Source organism: Maylandia zebra, linkage group LG18 (assembly GCF_041146795.1).
Source record: "Maylandia zebra isolate NMK-2024a linkage group LG18, Mzebra_GT3a, whole genome shotgun sequence".
In the NCBI taxonomy this organism is placed as follows: domain Eukaryota; kingdom Metazoa; phylum Chordata; class Actinopteri; order Cichliformes; family Cichlidae; genus Maylandia; species Maylandia zebra.
Genome location: NC_135184.1, coordinates 8,829,276 through 8,848,704, shown reverse-complemented (window position 1 = coordinate 8,848,704; position 19,429 = coordinate 8,829,276). Strand labels below are relative to the sequence as shown.

The window sequence follows — 19,429 nt, the reverse complement described above, 5'->3', positions numbered from 1 at the left end:
ATTATGCTACTAATTTTTTTTTTCTGTTTTCATCAGACAGACAAATTCAGCAGTTGAAGCTTGCAAAGATTTGGAGGATTTAGATGCTAAAGAGCCACAGCCGACCCTTTGGGAGTTTTTAGAGACTAAATCAGCAAAGGTAAAAGAACATCGCTCAGCAGACGGGGCATACAGACTCAACTTACAAATGAATGGCAATGTTGCTCTGTGTGTGCATGTGTATAAATAAACTTCTGTTTGACAACCTGTTTGCTGTAGAAACACAACAGCGGTATTTAACTTACAGCCAGTGGGCCAAACTGGGCCCACCACAGGCTGCCGGCTGGTGCACTTATTCATTAAATCAAATTTACTAAAGAGGCTCCAGCTACGTTTAATGTTGTTTGAACTCCTTCAGTTGTAACCAAAGCATTTGTAACTAATTCAGATAATAAATAAAGTAAAATATGTGCTTTATCTGTATCCACAGGCATCATATCTATGCTTCCATGAAATTAATGCAGTTTAAAAGTCACTAAATCTGAAAATAAAATTGATGACTTGGAGGCCTTTTAATCATTATTCACTCTTTATTTATTTAGTGCTGTTAGGATAATTAACTGGACCCTGATTTCCTGTCATTTAAAAAAAATTACCCCCAGGCAAAGAAGTGTATGGAAAGGTCCTCAAGGCTGAGTATACCTGCCAGCAATGTGGCTGTATGTTAGTGACAAACAGTGCGCTGCAAATGCTACTCCTCATGTCTTTATACTTTCCTTCCAAGCAGACTTTCTTGTATTTTTTAAAGTGGTCTTAGGCAATAGCTCTCGAGGCATTTTGATCTTTTACGGTTTTTCTGCTTTTTCTACTCACTCTCAACTCAGTTGTTGTACCTGATCTTTTTCAGAGGAATTTTGGGAATTACAAATCTGTTAATGTAGAATTTCCAGATTATCTGTACTTTACTTGAGTATTTTTTTTTACGTTTACTAAATTTTTTAAACAAATATCGGTACTTTCTACTCTTTAGATTTTCAAAACAGACTTGTTACTTTCGGTTTAACACATTTGAAGGGAGTTTTTATTTCATGTCACTGCGGGCCTTCAAACATTAAACACATAAAAGACAATCCTAATAGCATATCAATCACCAGGGGTTATTGCATTAAAAAAAAGATGAAAGAGGCAAAACCATACAAGCTATGCATAATTTATATTGCCAGTCAAGGTGGGCCGGCGTTTGTTTTTTTCTTTGAACAAGTGGAGATGTTTTTAAGTTGTGTTCGCAGTACTTCAGTACTTCTAGCTAACCCTACAGAAGAAGAGCAAGTACAAAGGCAGTAACATTTTTTGAGTGGCAGGTAATTTCAAATGTAACGTTATTATCAGCTCAACAAATATCAGCAAGCGCACAAAGTGTGCAGTTTGTCGCACAGTGTGTCTGCCTGCTAAGGGTCCAGCTGCTGTTCTTCACAGGGAGAGAAAAGAGTGCAAAATAACTTCACTCAAACAAACAGAGTTATACTAACTGTGTGTTATTGGCAGGTTGCATAGTGGATGTGGTGTTCCTGGTTATAGTTAGGTTACATGAAGGATAGCAGAGATTAATATGAATTTTAGCTGATGACACTTAATTCACTGAATTCCACCTTCATACCAACTTTATACTGGTATAAAGACAGAATAAACAATGTCGGTGTAGAGGATAGGAATCAACCAAGATAGGACTGCTTGCATCTTTTTGAATACAGTTGTGTAACTCCACAAAGGTCAGCAGGAGCACAGATCAGCTCATCACAGCCTATATACTAAAAGAATCTACTGGAGCCCACAATATAAATTATTGTAAGCTATTATTCTTTTCCCCACTGTGAGCCACTACACCTGAATAAAATTTAGACTAAAGTAAAGTTTATATTCCTGTTTGCTAACATTATTTTATTACATTAATATAGCACAAGGTTCAGTTGCACAAAAATAGCTGATAGAGAGGTCCTAAAAATGACTTTTTACTTTCTTGCTCTGAGTACATTTCAGAGCCTGTACTTTTTCACCTTTACTTGAGTAAATAATTTAAATCAGTATAGAATATCTGTACTTTTGCCACTTCTGATGAACCGGTGTCTACGCATAGCAAACAACAAAAGAAACTATTTTCAATCTTCATGCATTTAACTACTAGCAGCCTGTTGCACAAACAGCAGGCTGCCTCATTTAATATAAAATAAAATGCCAATGATAACACATTGTGATTACCATGAAATAGTACTTTTGCAACAGTAAGGTGATTTTCAAAGAGTTAATAACTTAAAACCTGGCACATCTCTGCAGCATGTCCTTTAAAAATTTTGAGAAACTGCACAAGTATAGGACAAATGAAGAGGTCGCAGTGCAAAAAGATACCTGCAGCAGATGAACATTATGTAAAAGTCACATCTTTAAAAAATAGGAAAAAATCCAGCGAAGACCTGACACAGGACCAGAAAGATGCATCTAGTCCTTAAGCTGATTCCTGTTTGCTGAAGCCACGTCAAAAATGTTCTCGAAATGATATTGGCAAATGAATGTGCTAAGTTACACAAAAAACTGGACTGAAAATCTGTGAAAAACATGCCTGGATTTGGATCCAAATGAGAAATTTTTAGTTGAAATTTTTGTCATGATGCACAGTCATGAAATGTCAGGAAAGAGGTACAACAGTGAGTCCCCACAGCCATCTGTAAAAAACACTGTCGTAGTTTGGAGCTGCACTTCAGACTGTGGTGTTGGGGATCTTGTCAAAATTGATGGAATTATGAAAGCAGAAAAGATTTTGATCCACCATGCAATACCATCTGGAAAGCATCTGATTGGCAACAACCTCATTTTTCAGCATGACAATGATCCCAAACACACTGCCAACATAGTAAAAGCAAACCTGGATAAAAACAAACAAACAATGGAACAGTATCAGTCATGGATTGAGTCTCCCAAGGGCTCAGCATTATTGAAGCAGTGTGGGATCATCTTGACAGAGTATCGAACAAAACACAGCCAACATCCAAATAAGAGCTCTGAATGTCCTTCCAGAAGCCTGGAGAAACTTTTTCTTGAGACTACTTGAATAAATTATAAGAAAGTGTGCCTGAGAGAGTCTATGTAGAAGAATAGAGGTGGTCATACCAAATATTGACTTTCAAGCTGATTAGAATTATAGTATGAGCTTTGTTTTTGCCTTGCTTACTGCATTTCCATCTATGTTTGCATGTCTAAATAAACTGCTGCACCTATTTCCCATTTTCCTAGCAACATATAAAGAAATAAGATGTGGATCAAGACTTTTGCACAGTACTGTAAGCTATATTACGCTTTGGTTACAAATATTTGGTCTTTTTAAGAAAACTGAACTACAGGACATGGACGGCCTTGTCCGTTAACAAGCCACAGGTTAGTAATCTTGTAACGTGTCACCTGCTGTTTTCTAAACATAGCCACAACCTTGCAGACTTAAGGAAGCTTGCAAGCATTAGGTCAAGGTTATGTCAGGCTTTTAAGCTGTAAACATGTTAAGTGAAAAGTCTGGGGAGAGATTAACTCAGTTATGTGACTTGAAGAATAGAAATGTAAAGCGATTGTGAGCACTACCCTGTGTTCCTGATCAAATAAATGGGAACTATAATAGAATGTAGCGCACAAATCCTTTTCTCTTCTATTAGAAAGTTCTTGCCGCTGGGCGTCAAGGAAACACAGTATAGAATTTGATACGCTGTTATTCTTTTGAACCTGACAGGATGTGACCACAGAGAGAAAAGTGTGTATCCTGGAATAGAGTGTGACATTCATTGAGTTTGATTGGGGCGGGCGGTTAAAAAGGAGGACAGGGAGCTGAGTGGCTGGGTGTGTCGGAGGAAAGGTGTTGTTGCAGTGATTGGGTTTTGACTGACAGCTGCAGGGGCAACCTGTATCTGACTCGATTGGACACTAGCTCATCCACAAGCAGCGGTGCACATAACTGAGCACACTCCCCTCTCTCTCCCTCACACACACACACTCTTGTTTGCGCTCCCCCTTTCTGTCTTAGTCATTCTCTGCTTGTCACCATATCTTTCTGTCTCCCCTCTGCCCACGCTTTTCTCCGCTTACCTCTCCCCTCCTGTCAGTTTGTTTTCCTTTCCTCTCTACCTTTATTTTCTTTGCCTCTTTTTTTCTCTCTTCACTTCTTCTGTGTGTGTTTTTTCCACTGCCACTCAGCAGTCATTCTTATCTAAAGCCTCTCCATGTACTCCATGTAAATTTTTACAGTGGGTGATCCCAATAGGAGCACCCTGAACGTTTGCCCTGTCAAAGCCATTTCAAAGTAGACACTGCAGATCCATTTATTATAACAGAACAAGACTATTCCTTATGCAGAACAAACATGATTCAGTGGACGGTTGAAATGTTTCCCAAACAAATGGATTTCTAGCATTGGTGGTCCCCTGACTGTGGCACACTCTCCATGCCTTGCTTCCATGCTGCCTATAATTTATCCACAACCATGCTGCCTGTTACAGCACGTACATGCAATGACAGTCACCTCCTCCTCCCCCGCCCCCTGTGCATTCCACCTGCCAATCAAACTTACCAGCTAGTTTTCTTCCTAGCCACTCCTGTGATGAGCTGACAGGGAAAGAGAATGAGTAGGGAAGGGATGACAGCAGAGTAGAGCGGGAGGGAGAGTGAGGAGGGGAGGGATGGGGGGTTTAGAGGGAAAAGGTGTGAGGAGAGATAGATGAGAGTTATAGGAAAGGACGAAGTTAGGAGGAGGAGGAGGAGACCAAAGGGTGGAGGCATGACAAGGCGGAGAGGCGCGAACGAGCTATGAGTGACAAGGCGGCAGAGAGATACGTGATGATGGAAGGATGGAAGGAGGAAGAAGAGGGAGAAGAACTACAGATCGATGGAGATTCATCTATAATGCAGAAAGGCCAGGGGAAAGTGCATTTGTGTAGGCAGGATTTAAGACGCGGCTTGCAGTTTGTTTCTGTGTGCATGCGGGTATCAGAAAAAACATGTACACGCTGTATCAGTGAACACACCAGAGCTTGTTTGAGCAGATTTTTGTTTTTGTCCGTGTGTGCTCGCACACAAGTCCTGTTTCAACAAGAGACCATTTGCACAAGAAGGCATCAGAAACCGAACATGTTAATTTTTGATTGCTTACAAGTGTTTCTGTGTGTGTGTGTGTGTACTTACTGTGACTGCTGTTACCCGCATAATTAGTGTGAGTGTGCGTGTGCTTTTTTTATTATACGATTGTGTACCTATGCTGTGTGACCTGACACCTTTACAGTGAGAAAATGTGACAGTATTTACACGCGTGTCTGTTTCATTGTATGTTGCTCTAAAATGCCTCAAAATTCGATTGAGGTCCTCCACACAACCAGGGTGAGAGCTTCGATTACAGTAAAGCCAGCCTGAACTGTTCATTACAGGCAGGGCTCCCATCCATATATCTTACAGTAAAACAGGCCAAAGTGCTATATAAGAGGCAGCATTTATCTGAATGTGGTCATGAACTCGGGTTTACTAGACAGGAATCATGTCAAGCAATTGCACTTACTTCAGAAAAGCTACAGGCACTCCACAAAAGGCATATAAACCCTGAATTAACTGTCAAGAAAAAAAAATGGTAGCACATGTTGAAATTTTAGAAAATATTTCTGCTTTAATGATCATTGCAAGCAGGAAGAGGTGCAAGGAATGCGACTTAAAAAGTATTTTTTGACATCAAATACAATGACATCTCGCACCAAGAGTAAAAGCTGATGTCTCTTAACCATGACCACTAATGATTCTATAACCAATCGTAGCACTGTTACGTCTTTATTTAGTCCATTTTAGCCTGCCTTTTTTATTAATCCTTTATTTATCCAGGCAAAAAAATCTCATTGAGATTAAAAATCTCATTTCCAAGAGAGACCTGGCATCATGGCAACAGAGACCTGGCATCATGGCTTTTAAAGCCCACAAAGTAGAGATCAGAGTAACACTTACGCAACTTTAATACCAGGGTGGAAGTGTGAAGCTAAGTGGTTGCAACACCTTTAACTTTGGGTTTTTGTTTGTCAGCGACTGATCATATTAGTTTTAAAAGCTTTTCGGTAACTACAACAATAGGTGAATCCATTAGTGTCGACATTCAGCGGTGATCCTGCTGTCTTCAGTTCAGTAAGAGTGAATTCAGCCTGTTGCTCGGTCTAACCTGTCAGGATCAGTTGAGCACAAAACTAGCAATTATTAGCGTTGCATAGAGAGATGGTAGTTCAGCATCCTGTTATGTTGGACTGAATTATTAGTTACTGATAGTTAAACCTTGAAAAAAAAAGGTGCAACTTGATTGCTTTACCGCTCATTCAGCGGGATTCTTCGGTTCTAAAAGAGTCACTGTGATTGTCGTTTTTGTGATGTTTTTGTGTCTTTCACAATCATTTTTTTCTTTGTTCTGTGACACACTGTGAATCACAGCTCAGCATACAAGAGCGCCATCAGTCACAAGTGGGAGGAGCTTTACTGCCAATTCAGTCAATGACAAGGTTCACTCACTCCAGTCATTTAAAAATATTTCAGCTGTGAATCATTGAGTTTGGGCAAAGAGGAGAGCCTTGGTTTTCTCGCAAGCTGCTGGAAAATGCTGAAACATGACCATGACATTATGTGCTACATAGTTAAACCAGATATAGGATATTGTTTGGGATAGTATCTTTTTTATTCACTTTTTAAAATATTGTTGTTCTGACTAATAATTGTGCCTCGAACGGGGTACGTGTGACTGGGTGCAAGTGGTGTCTAGACTCCGGCTAAATCAGAGAGCACTGTATGTGTTTAAGCACTGAGGAATCTGTTTGTCTTACTCGGGGTTGCCGTTGCCGACACACCGAAGAGAAAACTTCTCCCCCTCTCTAGGCAGAGTGCTCTCAGGGTGTATCATCACGTTCGGGGAATCTGTAAGTGTACGACAGACACACCCACAAATATACACAGAGACACAAATTAAAGTTATATAACAGAAGACTTGTAACCGTGCGAATATGCACAATCCCATTCATCCCCATCTCCATCTCCTCCCATCTGCATCCTGTAGGCGTCACCATCTCTCTGCCTCCCACTATGACATAACCCCTTACACAACATCACTTTCCACCGGCGATGCAGTACTGTCATATTTCCCACAGGGTGGCAGCAGTGACACAGACTCCATAACTCCAATTATAGTTTCATTTTAGATGATAACCCTCTCTCCTTATTCACTGTGACTCAACTCTGGCTAAGTGCACCAGCAGAGGAAGGTGAATTTCCTGTGTGGTCATGATTACAGGCAGCTAATGTGGAATTATTGGAGCAAAGATCAAACCGAAAAAGGGGAAAATGGGCTTATACTGCCCAATAAAAGAAAAGGTCAGGATAGAAATAAAGAAACAGAGCAGTCTGAGGTTTTCCACTGCTTCTCACCCATCCCCGAGTAGCTTCTGTACCTGCCTTCCTTCCCCCCAATTTCCCAGTTGACTTACACAACACCCGCAGAGCCTGCTCGCTCCTCTTGTCCCCCGGAGAAAGAGAGGGGTGGTTGACGGCGCAGGTGATGAGCGTGTTGTCATCGCTGGCGCTCACCTCCAGGGTGAGCTCGCTGCTCACGTTGTACGTGGGGTTGCCATCAACAGTCTCCACCACCTGTGGACCGCCTGAGGTGAAGAGAACAAGAAGAATACGGTTAGGAGGAGAGCGCCTGCATCTCAACCTGGCACTGGTACAGTAGTCTTGAACAAAAAATTCACACAACTCACAAGCTATGACACAGAAAAGGACTTTGCACTGTAATTAGGATGTGGCGGTTTCATGTGCAGAACGACAATGACCCCCATTTGTTCCCATTAAATGAAAAATGCTTTTGCAGTTACCTTGTGCCCTCGGGTGTTTTGTTCTGCGATGTATCATTTTGTTCCGCATACACTGTATGTCTGACAATCCATTTCAAACCATATTTTAGCAATGTGAGAAAATATCATTGTTTTCTCTCGTCATCATCATTTCTTTTCCCTGCTGACTCATTCAGCAATGCATAAATCATTCTGTCCAATAAGACTTCACATCACAGAGAATCTTTGTGTTCAAAATAATTAGCTTATGGTACCTTAACCAGAGCAGGCATTAGTGAGTCGACAGAAAATTACTCAACAACACTTATAATTGATCCATATTTTAAGTGATTAATCAAGCCAAATCATTGCACATGTTCTTCTTTGTCAATAATAGGATGTCAATCGAAGACATCTTCTTTCCACTGTTTGAAAATAGTCTTATAATTGTTAACTGCAGCACCACATTTGTTCCATTTTGCAATCAACTACTGTGGTTGTGGTTGAATTTCCTCAAACTCATCCATTGAAAGTTGAACACATGGAAACTGTTTCTTCTGGCAACACTTCTTTTAAATTCTCATGTAATCAAAACACATCTCAAAGCTTTGTATCTATCTTCACATGTGTTTTCTGTACGGGTAAAACTTGCACAATGGCAGCTCCAAATTTCAGCTCTCTTCAGCACCCACAGCCACTGCAATGTAACATCAGTAAACTGCACACAGCACTCTCATGTTTACTAACCAGGCCAGTCTGTGATGTTTCATGCTGAAGGACACCAAAGGGACAAGAGAGGCTAAAGATCTAATGCTGCTAAGTCCAGCTTTCTTTGGACTCGCTTGCTCGCTGTTGCTTAGGAGACGGATTGCATTGCATATGATTTGATCCATCACTGTAGACAGACAAGCAACTGTACTGAAGCAAAGAATTTATCCTGGCAAATAAAGAGCATCTGCAACATCTTCCACACAATCTGTTGAAGCTCTATTTCTCAATTTAAAATGATGAAACAGGTCAGATATTATAGAAAAACTTTAAAGTAACAATATGCTCCGATTTGCATATACTGTAGAAACATTTCAAAAGCTGTTATACTTCTTTCCTTTAAATTCATGGAAGCTGCCACGAAAAACTGTGCTGAAAAAGAACTGGGCAGACGTGCCTGCGCCTGAGCGAGCAACAGCAGCATCGCTGCAGTCATAGTATGAAAGCATAAACACAGTTGAGTTGTTGTCAGCCAGAAATCGCATTCTATTGTAAGAAGAGATATCAAACTGGGTGGTCAGACCGTGAAAGTGGTTGGTGAATCTGGGAAAGTGGACCAGAACCTTATCATTTACTCCTGCATGGGTTGACGCACACACTCACACATGCACGCACAAGCATGGGCACATGTAGGTCAAGCTCATGAATAACATATACACAGCGGAGACAGATAGTGGCAGGAAAGAGGATTGAAAAACACACACCTGTTTTTTTTTGTTTTGTTTTTTTCCCCCACTGTCTCACACTTTCTCTCAAAACCTCAGATATTATAGACACCTCCCTCTCTTCTCCTTCCTCCCCCAGAGAACTCTTCAAATACCACTGAATCTAATGACATCTCTCTTTTTATTACCATGACCAGTCCTCTGACCCACAGAGAAAATTCGTTTACTTTCCAGGTGCATTTCAATAATCGTATGCCACTCTAAGGAGTCACTTTCTGTCTCTCTCACTATCTTCTCTCTCTCTTAATCCACACACAAATACAGGCAGTATATTGCCTTTATTAAAGACCACAGATCTCCAAAACCAGACTTGGGAATGGTGAAGCCCTATTTGTTTACTCCTTGACTCTTGTGTACAGTATTTTTGAATTTGTGCAATTGAGTTTTAATACGGTTTTTGTGCCCAAGGGGTCATGGTACCGATTCAACATATTCATTAAGGAAAAAACAAGATGCAGTCAGTTTAAGTGCTTTTTCCCTAGACAGCTGTGATGCACATTTGCCCATAATTCACATTTCCTCAGTTCATTATTAGATAATCAGTGCAGATTTGCATGTCAGCTGCTGCAAGCAGAGCAATAACCAAATCAGACTGGAAAATAGCAAAATATTTTGCTACATTGGATTATGCATCAGCTAGCATATTCTAAAGGGTCAGTTTACCAAGAACCTGAAAATGGCTATAATTATTTAATAGTTAAAACACTTTGTTCATCCCTTTGAATTCAAGTCTTGGTTGTTTTATTTCAGAGTGATTGTAGCAACATACAGAGACACTCTGAAGTCTTTTTAACTGTAACACATAAGCATATCCATGCAGATCAATTTGTTTTGTCCCCTTGGTCTGTGATATTCATCTTGAGGACTCCTGTCTCCATCCATATAATGTGAACTTTAATAGAATCTGGTGCACACAGCATTAGAGAGCGAATCTAAAAAGAACAAAAAATTCTCCGCAGAAACAAGGTCCTCGTTACTGTTTCTCCAATTAAAGTGGTTCATAGTGGAATAACTAGGATGTTATTTCTGGAAACATAGGTCATTGTTAAATTTTTTAAATATTTTACTTCTGACTGCTGTGGGCATGAAACTTTATTCATCATCACCGAACTGAAGATGAGACAGAAATCTTCAGACAAACTCAAAACCTGAACAAGATAATGGATATAATATGTACTGAAAGCTGCTATAATGAGTACTTTTTCTATTAACAATGGCCTACATGACTCTGTGATTGGGGTGGATTCTAGCAGGGAAGTCTCTCCCACAATCTGGGAAGCATTCAAAGCTTATCTGGGGTGGGGTGCCTGTAACTCAGGCTGTAGCCAAATATCATCAGGAAACGTACCCAACTCCAAGTTGCACTCCAATGTATTCACTGGAGTGTGAATGTTAGATAGAAAGCACTTAAGCATAGAAAAAAAAAGTAGTTGTATGAATGGGTGTGAATGGATGAATGACGCAAGTTGTAGAAAGTAGAGTAGAAAAGCACTGTATAAGAACCAGTCCATCTATCTTGGAGAGCAACTGGTCAACATGGGAGAGTAATCTGTTGCTATAGTTTACCTGAGCATTATGGCTATTGTGAGTACCAGTGTTGGTCAAGTTACTTGAAAAAAGTAATCAGTAACTAATTACTGATTACTTCCCCAAAAAGGTAATCCGGTTACTTTACTGATTACTTATTTTCAAAAGTAATTAATTACTTAGTTACTTGGTTACTTTTTAAACACACGATTTACAACCAGAATAGATACTAAAGCGATAGCTCTATCAGCCCAATTCTACTTTTTCTGCATAATCCATCATACAAAATGTAATCAAATGGAAAAGTCTCTTTTTTTTAAACTTGTTTTATCAGTTTTAATCTTTTAACTTTATGCATCAAGCAAAAATTTAATTATATGCACCATTCTCTGACTTGAAGAAATTAGTTTAACATTTAAACCTATTTTCTGCACATTCCAGCACATAAAATAAAATATTTTTTGTCTTTACACTCAGTCTTTCAAATAGATGCAAGTAAAACACAGCAGAAAATAAATAAAATCAAAGACTAGCGGTCCTGTTGCTCTATTTTCACCTGTAAAGCAGGAGTGGGGTAGGCGGAGATGTGCTCTGGTGCAGGTGTGCCGCAGCGGTAGGGATGGGTATCGTTTAGGTTTTATCCGATACCGGTGCCAAACCGGTACTTTTGAAACAGTGCCGGTGCTTAAACAGTGCTCGAACCGGTACTTAAACAATGGAAAACACAAACTTTGTCCTGAAACCTCTCATGTTTAGCTGTTTTTTTGTAAAAAGATAACAATGTTAGTCTTCTTTGCAGCTATAGGGCATATATAGTATCACTCTTGGCTGGAAGCAGTGCTTAAACAATGGACAAACACAAACTTTGTCCAAAAACCTCTCATGTTTACCTCTTTTCCACTTTTCCTTTGGTCATTTTAGCCTTTTTTGGCCAGGGTGAAGGGAGTATCTGCGCATTTCTCGGCTTTTAACAAAATGCTATATGTCGCCAGGTGTTTCATCAGATTCGAGGTGTTACCTCGTGTTACCTCCTTTGCACAGCATCACAGTATCAGCTTAAAGCACTTGTTGCAGGCTGCTGAGTTTGCATCTTTTCCTGTGAAGTACAGCCAGACTTTGACCGCTTCGCCTTGGCACCAGATACCGGTACCCATTCCTACGCAGCGGTCAGTTGAAGAATCCGCAAGTTTCTCTGTGAATTTCCCATTACGTCGTTGCGCACTCGGAGCATGTTTAGGGGGGTTTTTTTTCGGTGTAAAAAGAAGTTTTCTTCCCACGCACAACGGACGCTAATGTTTTTGTCACTTTTTATGGAATCAAACTCAAAGTAAGGTCAGTACTTCCACGCTTTAAACGCTGCATGCTCATACTCTCTCCCGCACTCGATATATGATCCATTGTTGATCTGCACACAGCTGTTGTCACAAACTGTTAGTTGTAGGCCTGAGAGTGTGTGTAATTGTTTAGAGAGAAAGGAATTTATGGACACTGGGGGTCTGCCTGCCATAGAAGGCGACAGGAAGCTACAGTTGGGGGTTGCTGATGCTGATGCTTGTACCTTTAATAAAACTCATAATTGTTATAAACTTAGAAGTAGGTTTGTAGGAGACTCTCCACCTTATCTGTAAATGTAAGACAACAAGAGGCCAATGGCCCAGTGGATGCAGAGTGGGAGTCTCAGTGTTTGTAATATGTTAACTCTGTTTTCTATGTTGTGTAGAGGAATTTGGTGTAGCTTGGGTGAGGAGATTACATTTATGACCGGCAGGAAGTCACGTACACAGAGACACACACACAGTGCTTTGACTGTTATGACGCACCCACACCCACATGCACACTCACTCACGTGCACTCACATAGACATACGGGTACGCGCACACACAGGCACTCACGTGCTCGTGCATACACACAGAGACACAGAGTTTGCAGCACACCGTGGGGGTTTTATGACGGGGTCGCGTCTATAAAGCTGACTGTAACAAACAAAGGAGTGGAAGATTTGCAGAGGGACACCGGCCTTGCACATCTCCCCTTCTAGAAGATGCATGCTTAAATGAAGATGAATGAAGATGAATAAAGGTTTTGTGAAAAAGGACTACTGAGTTCCGGTGCCGTCCCGGAATAAAAGAACCGGGGTGAAACTGATTTCGTAACACTATGAAAGCGAATCCAGGTTTGCTATTTCTTTTGGCTCCATCAACCAACATCAACTTTCTTCAGAGTTCGTTCTTCTTTTCCCCTCACTGTTATGGTGGTTTCAGACAGTGTTCTCAATCTTTGGGTTTGTATAACATCAATGAGAGGAGATGTCCTTAATATGGTCACACCAAGCACAGCAAATCTGCTGTTAATGATGGGCGACCAATGAGCAGACATTTGGCTTAATGAAAGTGGCAAAGAGAGCTAAAACAGCTTGGTTCAGACAGAAAGGCAGCACAAGTGTCTGGTATACAGTAAGAGCTAGCTCTAATTTCTTTATATTTTGCCAGGAAAGTGATAAATAAGAGCAGCAATTCATTAAAACATGTGCAAACTTAAGTGGAAATACATTATATAAGGCAAAAATAGAGTACGTATAATCTCAACAAGCCTGAAAGTAAATATTTGGTATAACCACCATCATTCTTTAACACTGCCTGAACTCTATTAAGCAAGCTTTCTTGCATTTCTTTAAGTAGCCTTCATAATAATGAAGTAAATGATGAAGCTCTTGCCAATTAGGTGCTTTCCAGATGGCATTGCATGGTGGATCAAAATCTTTTCTGGCTTCATAATTCAATCAGTTTTGGCACGATCCCAAACACGACTGGCTGAAAAGCAGCTCCAAACCATGAACTTGACAGTGCTTTACGCTCACTTTTGCATCTCTCTCCTGACCAATACTGATGAACATTAAGACAAAACAACTTCAAATTTGGATTAATTACATCATTAGAACTGTTGCCACTGATTTAGAGTTCAGTTCTTGAGTAATTTGACCTACCTCAGCCTGTTCTCCACATTCCCTTCCATGAGAATGGCATCCTGTGAGTCACCCTGCTGCTAGCATTTATGCCCGTTATATATTACATGATTCATTATAATTAACAACAGTTTAAAAGTTAATGTCACAAAATACTTCACAAAAACACAAAATAATTACAAAAACATCTCATACGATCAAAGTAATGCCTTTAATGACTGCTAAATCTTTAAACTAAATCTTAATATTCAGTGTTAGGAAAAGTGTGTGCAGCATTCTGCTTCATTAATATTTAAGCTCAACGATACTCCAGCACCTGCTAAAAATTTCATGGGATACCGACACTTTTCTATAGAACTCGTATTCCTCGATTAAAAAAAAGGTGGCCAATCGGCACATCCTTGAAACTAACTTCCCCCAAGGTGGTGATGCCATGCAGATGAGGTGGTGGAGCTGCTGATGCATCAACCCTCAAGCGTCCAATCTGCTATAAAATAATCATATTATGAAAATCAAACAACTGGATGCAGCAATTACTGTGACCAGCGTGTTTGGGACTTCATGGCTAAAGAAGCGTGTTTGTGACCAGAAGGTCCAGATTAGAGCGGAAAAAATTATTAAATGAATCCATTAGTTCATGGACCAAATGTCCCAAAATCGCTGCTTTCGTAATCAAAGAAATTAAGCTGCCAGTGAGATTAAATTGTTTTGTTTGTGCTAAAGACAGACTCGACTGTGTGGTGTCCTTTAATTATTGCGCTGGGAAAATGTGATATTATCAAATCAAACTGTGACTTTTTTTGTTTGAAAAAAAATTCCACTGATAATAAATAAACTGATAATTTAACATTTGAAAACATTAACGGAGGAAAAACGATCATCATTTTGCCAATGCTTTCACTTTTAAACCTAATTTTTTACAATATGACTTTACAATATCTTAATGCGTATCTTGAATCATAAGGATGATATTTTATTTTCAATATGCTACGAGTATTTAGTGACTCTTTTTAGACAAAGGTGCGAGCAAAATTAATCCATTACTAAAAAAAGAAGAAAAACAGCTCAGTTCAGTGTGGGGAGCTAAATGAAATTAGTGAATAAGTTCTCTTTAAAATTCACTATTATGCCAGCTGGTACTTTACCCCCCCACCACGACCAGTTGAGCTGATTATAAGACTCCAGTTTCTCAAAGGTGTGAAAATACATGACTATGAATAGGAAGAAACAAATGCTCAGCAAAAAGCCTTCCTGTGAAAGAGTAGAAGGTTTTAAAATAATCGAAACAGTCATCAGATTTAATCTTTAAGTGGATTAGGTCCAGAGAAAGCACTGAAGTCTGATTTAAGTGTTCATATGAGGTCATCTAATTTGGAAAGAAAGTTAATTAGTCTTGTTACTGAATTACTGAGTGAAGCTGATGGGATGCATCTGTCTTGCTGTGTCCATGTGTGTCCATATTCAGTGGTTCAGATGACAAAGTGCTATACTCAGGTTTAAGATATAGTATTTCCATTTTCTTCCACTTACTAGTTTAACTTCACTTCAATTAAGTTTTTACTCAGAACCACTACATTGAAAAGGACACTATTTTTTCCCATCTGCAGTAATTTACAGGGAGTGCAGAATTATTAGGCAAATGAGTATTTTGTCCACATCATCCTCTTCATGCATGTTGTCTTACTCCAAGCTGTATAGGCTCGAAAGCCTACTACCAATTAAGCATATTAGGTGATGTGCATCTCTGTAATGAGAAGGGGTGTGGTCTAATGACATCAACACCCTATATCAGGTGTGCATAATTATTAGGCAACTTCCTTTCCTTTGGCAAAATGGGTCAAAAGAAGGACTTGACAGGCTCAGAAAAGTCAAAAATAGTGAGATATCTTGCAGAGGGATGCAGCAGTCTCAAAATTGCAAAGCTTCTGAAGCGTGATCATCGAACAATCAAGCGTTTCATTCAAAATAGTCAACAGGGTCGCAAGAAGCGTGTGGAAAAACCAAGGCGCAAAATAACTGCCCATGAACTGAGAAAAGTCAAGCGTGCAGCTGCCAAGATGCCACTTGCCACCAGTTTGGCCATATTTCAGAGCTGCAACATCACTGGAGTGCCCAAAAGCACAAGGTGTGCAATACTCAGAGACATGGCCAAGGTAAGAAAGGCTGAACGACGACCACCACTGAACAAGACACACAAGCTGAAACGTCAAGACTGGGCCAAGAAATATCTCATCTGCATCCTTCAAGAAAAACATGGATTTTCATGCAGGACAATGCTCCATCACACGCGTCCAAGTACTCCACAGCGTGGCTGGCAAGAAAGGGTATAAAAGAAGAAAAACTAATGACATGGCCACCTTGTTCACCTGATCTGAACCCCATTGAGAACCTGTGGTCCATCATCAAATGTGAGATTTACAAGGAGGGAAAACAGTACACCTCTCTGAACAGTGTCTGGGAGGCTGTGGTTGCTGCTGCACGCAATGTTGATGGTGAACAGATCAAAACACTGACAGAATCCATGGATGGCAGGCTTTTGAGTGTCCTTGCAAAGAAAGGTGGCTATATTGGTCGCTGATTTGTTTTTGTTTTGTTTTTGAATGTCAGAAATTTATATTTGTGAATGTGGAGATGTTATATTGGTTTCACTGGTAAAAATAAATAATTGAAATGGGTATATATTTGTTTTTTGTTAAGTTGCCTAATAATTATGCACAGTAATAGTCACCTGCACACACAGATATCCCCCTAAAATAGCTAAAACTAGAAACAAACTAAAAACTACTTCCAAAAACATTCAGCTTTGATATTAATGAGTTTTTTGGGTTCATTGAGAACATGGTTGTTGTTCAATAATAAAATTATTCCTCAAAAATACAACTTGCCTAATAATTCTGCACTCCCTGTATATTTGCAGTTCGGGCTCTTTTCTAAGACCTCTCAGACTTAAACATGTATTTAGTTTTGGACAGTGACACGATTTTTGTGATTTTGCTTCTCTACATTATCGCAGTTGATTTTAAATCAAACAAAGTAGTTGAAGTTCAGACCATCAACTTTAATTCACAGGTTTAATTCAACAAGTTTCACATGAACTGTTTGGGAATTAGAGCCATTTTGATGCATAGTTTTCTGAGGCTTAAAAGTAGTTTCATGACCAGGCAAACTCTGCTCATTAATGATCATTATTAATCATTACCTACAGTCCACTTTTCTCCAAGTGCTGTGATTTTTACACTTTAAGAAACTGAAAAACTTTTTCCATCACTGTTTCTCTACCTTTCCTTTCTCGTCCATTATGTTGCTACACACAGACACACGCCCATGTACCCTTCACCATCCGCCCTACGTTCGGCATTATGACAATTTAGGTTGGAATTCAACCGGTATGGCATTAAGTGCCGCCATAAATCCCCATTATCCCCAATCCAATACATCGATGTCACTAAATGATCCATAGCCCTTTCACACAGTACAACTAATACAGTCTTCAAAGCTCTTAGACTTTCATTCTTCTCAATTACCACTCCCTTACCCGCATTCTCTCTTGCTCTCTCGACTCACTGCTAAATCCTCTTTCTGGATTTCTCTCTCCATTTCGTCAGCCTTCCCTTCTTTTCTACTTCCCTCTCCTGTTGCGCTCCCTAGTCCCCTCTTCTTTAAAACTGGTCCCCCTTTGCTTCATCCTTGCCCCCCCCCCAATCTACTCCCACTCAGACATAAAGCTGCCTCACTTCTTCTGCAGTTTTCTTAATTCCCCTTCAGCTCTCTCTTCTTCCTTCTGTCTCTCTCAACATCGGCTTTTGCAGCTTCCATCACTCTCTCAGAATACTTGCAGTCACTCTGTCTATTTTTATGCACGCACACGCACGTGCTCCCGTTCATTCATTCACCTCTCTCTCTGTTCACTGTTTTCTCAGCAGCCCCTCGCTGTCACTTACTTGATACAAAGAGTCTTTCTCGTCTTTCTCACACACACTTTACTGTGCTGCCCTCATTCCCTTCTCTTCATCTCTCTCCATCTTTCCTTTTACTGTCAGTGAAGCTGTCACAGACATTGGTGAGAAACAGTCTATTGGCTCATCTTTCCAACATCCACACGCTTGGACTCGCACACAAACAAACACCGCAGCTGCATGAATGAGAACCTGTAATAATAGCACACTGACCCGTGGTGCTCTTCTGTGATATAGCCGGAGATGAGCATTTTGTGTGTGTATGATTATTATCTGTCCATTATTAATGTTTGTGTATTGAACCGAATGGGTTTGTGTTTCTGTGTGTGTGTGTGGGTTTGTCTTTGTGTTTGTGACAGAGTGTGTGTCATTCCAGCAATGACTGATTGGTGTTGCGCAGTGTCAGGATGGCTGAGCGAGGCCTCAAACACAACATCATTCATATGGAGTTGATCTCCTTCAAATCTCTCTTGGTGTGTCTCTATTACTCTCTGTGCTCACTCCATTTCAAAAGCTGGGTTCATCCAAATTCTACAAAATAAACTATGTCTGTATACTTTACATGCAACCCTTTCACCAAGCCAGATCAGTGATTCAGCAAAACCTCGAGGAACACTTAATGTTTTACAAATTCATTAATTTTTGCGATATCTGTACAAGGCAGGGGCACGGACCCGGTAATTTTGTACATGGTGTTTAATATCCTAATTATGACAAGGTGAATGATGTCATCTGGGCTATTTCAGTGGGAGGAAATGAAGCTGCTAAATGAAGAGGGCAAAGTTCAAAAGAAAAGGACTGGAGTCAAAAAGTCAAAAAATTTACCGCCTATGTGTTTTTACTCATGAGTTTTCCTTGACCTTAGTGGGAAACGTGATGAAGGTTGAGAGATAAGGAGTTTGACAAAGATAAATTTACATCCTGGCTGCTTGCTGACATGAATCTGTTATGTTAAAACTACAACATCCTGAAAATGAACTGTAATTACACCTCATGCTTTTTTACTATGTTGGTTTACAAAATATCAGCAACAACGGTGAAATTAAATGGTTGTGTTAGGAAATGCTGCTCACCCGCTGTCCACTCCTATTTTGTTCTCCTGCTGAAGACATTATCTACATTGAAAATTGCCTTTTTAAGGCTTCTGGCATCTCTGAAGTAAAATTAATTATCGATTATCCTAAAAGCTGGCAAAACAGCAAATTACGGCACGAGGGAGACAGCAGTAAATTATATGATGATCTCTAGCTTGTCAATTATGTTGATTGTTTCTGTTCCTGCGCCGTCTGATAGTGTGTCACTTTGAATTCTAGGACAGCATTATCTGCTCACCTTTTATAAAGGATGGCCCAGTATCCAGTGCTACAGGAGATAACAGAGGCTCAAAAACACCTTACCATAACATCAGGAGAATGTTATGGAACATGTTATTCTGTCTGACACTTCTGGGTCACTCAGCTGAGAACCTTCCTAAGAAAATTTGACTATTTAACCACAACCATGTGGCTTTAGCAGGAATAAGAAAGTCTGAACAACACCTTTATATTGCATTATGGGAACTATAGGATGAAGTATTTCAGAATTTAGCCCATAAATGGAACAAATTGTGAATGCATCAGTTTTGAGTCACGTAACATT

General features: G+C 40.0%; 1 protein-coding gene across 5 annotated transcripts in view; it reads right to left on the bottom strand.

Moving 5' to 3' along the window:
* cadm3 (cell adhesion molecule 3) overlaps nt 1–19,429 on the bottom strand; it is a 114,692-nt gene that overhangs the window by 13,783 nt on the left and 81,480 nt on the right. For all 5 annotated transcript variants that reach the window (XM_014413461.4, XM_076877214.1, XM_004555159.5 and 2 more), the window contains exons 6-7: nt 7,509–7,679; nt 6,852–6,942 (exon numbers count right to left, since the gene is read on the bottom strand). In XM_014413461.4, the coding sequence (XP_014268947.1) occupies nt 6,852–6,942; nt 7,509–7,679 (262 nt within the window). The remainder of the gene's footprint in view (nt 1–6,851; nt 6,943–7,508; nt 7,680–19,429) is intronic.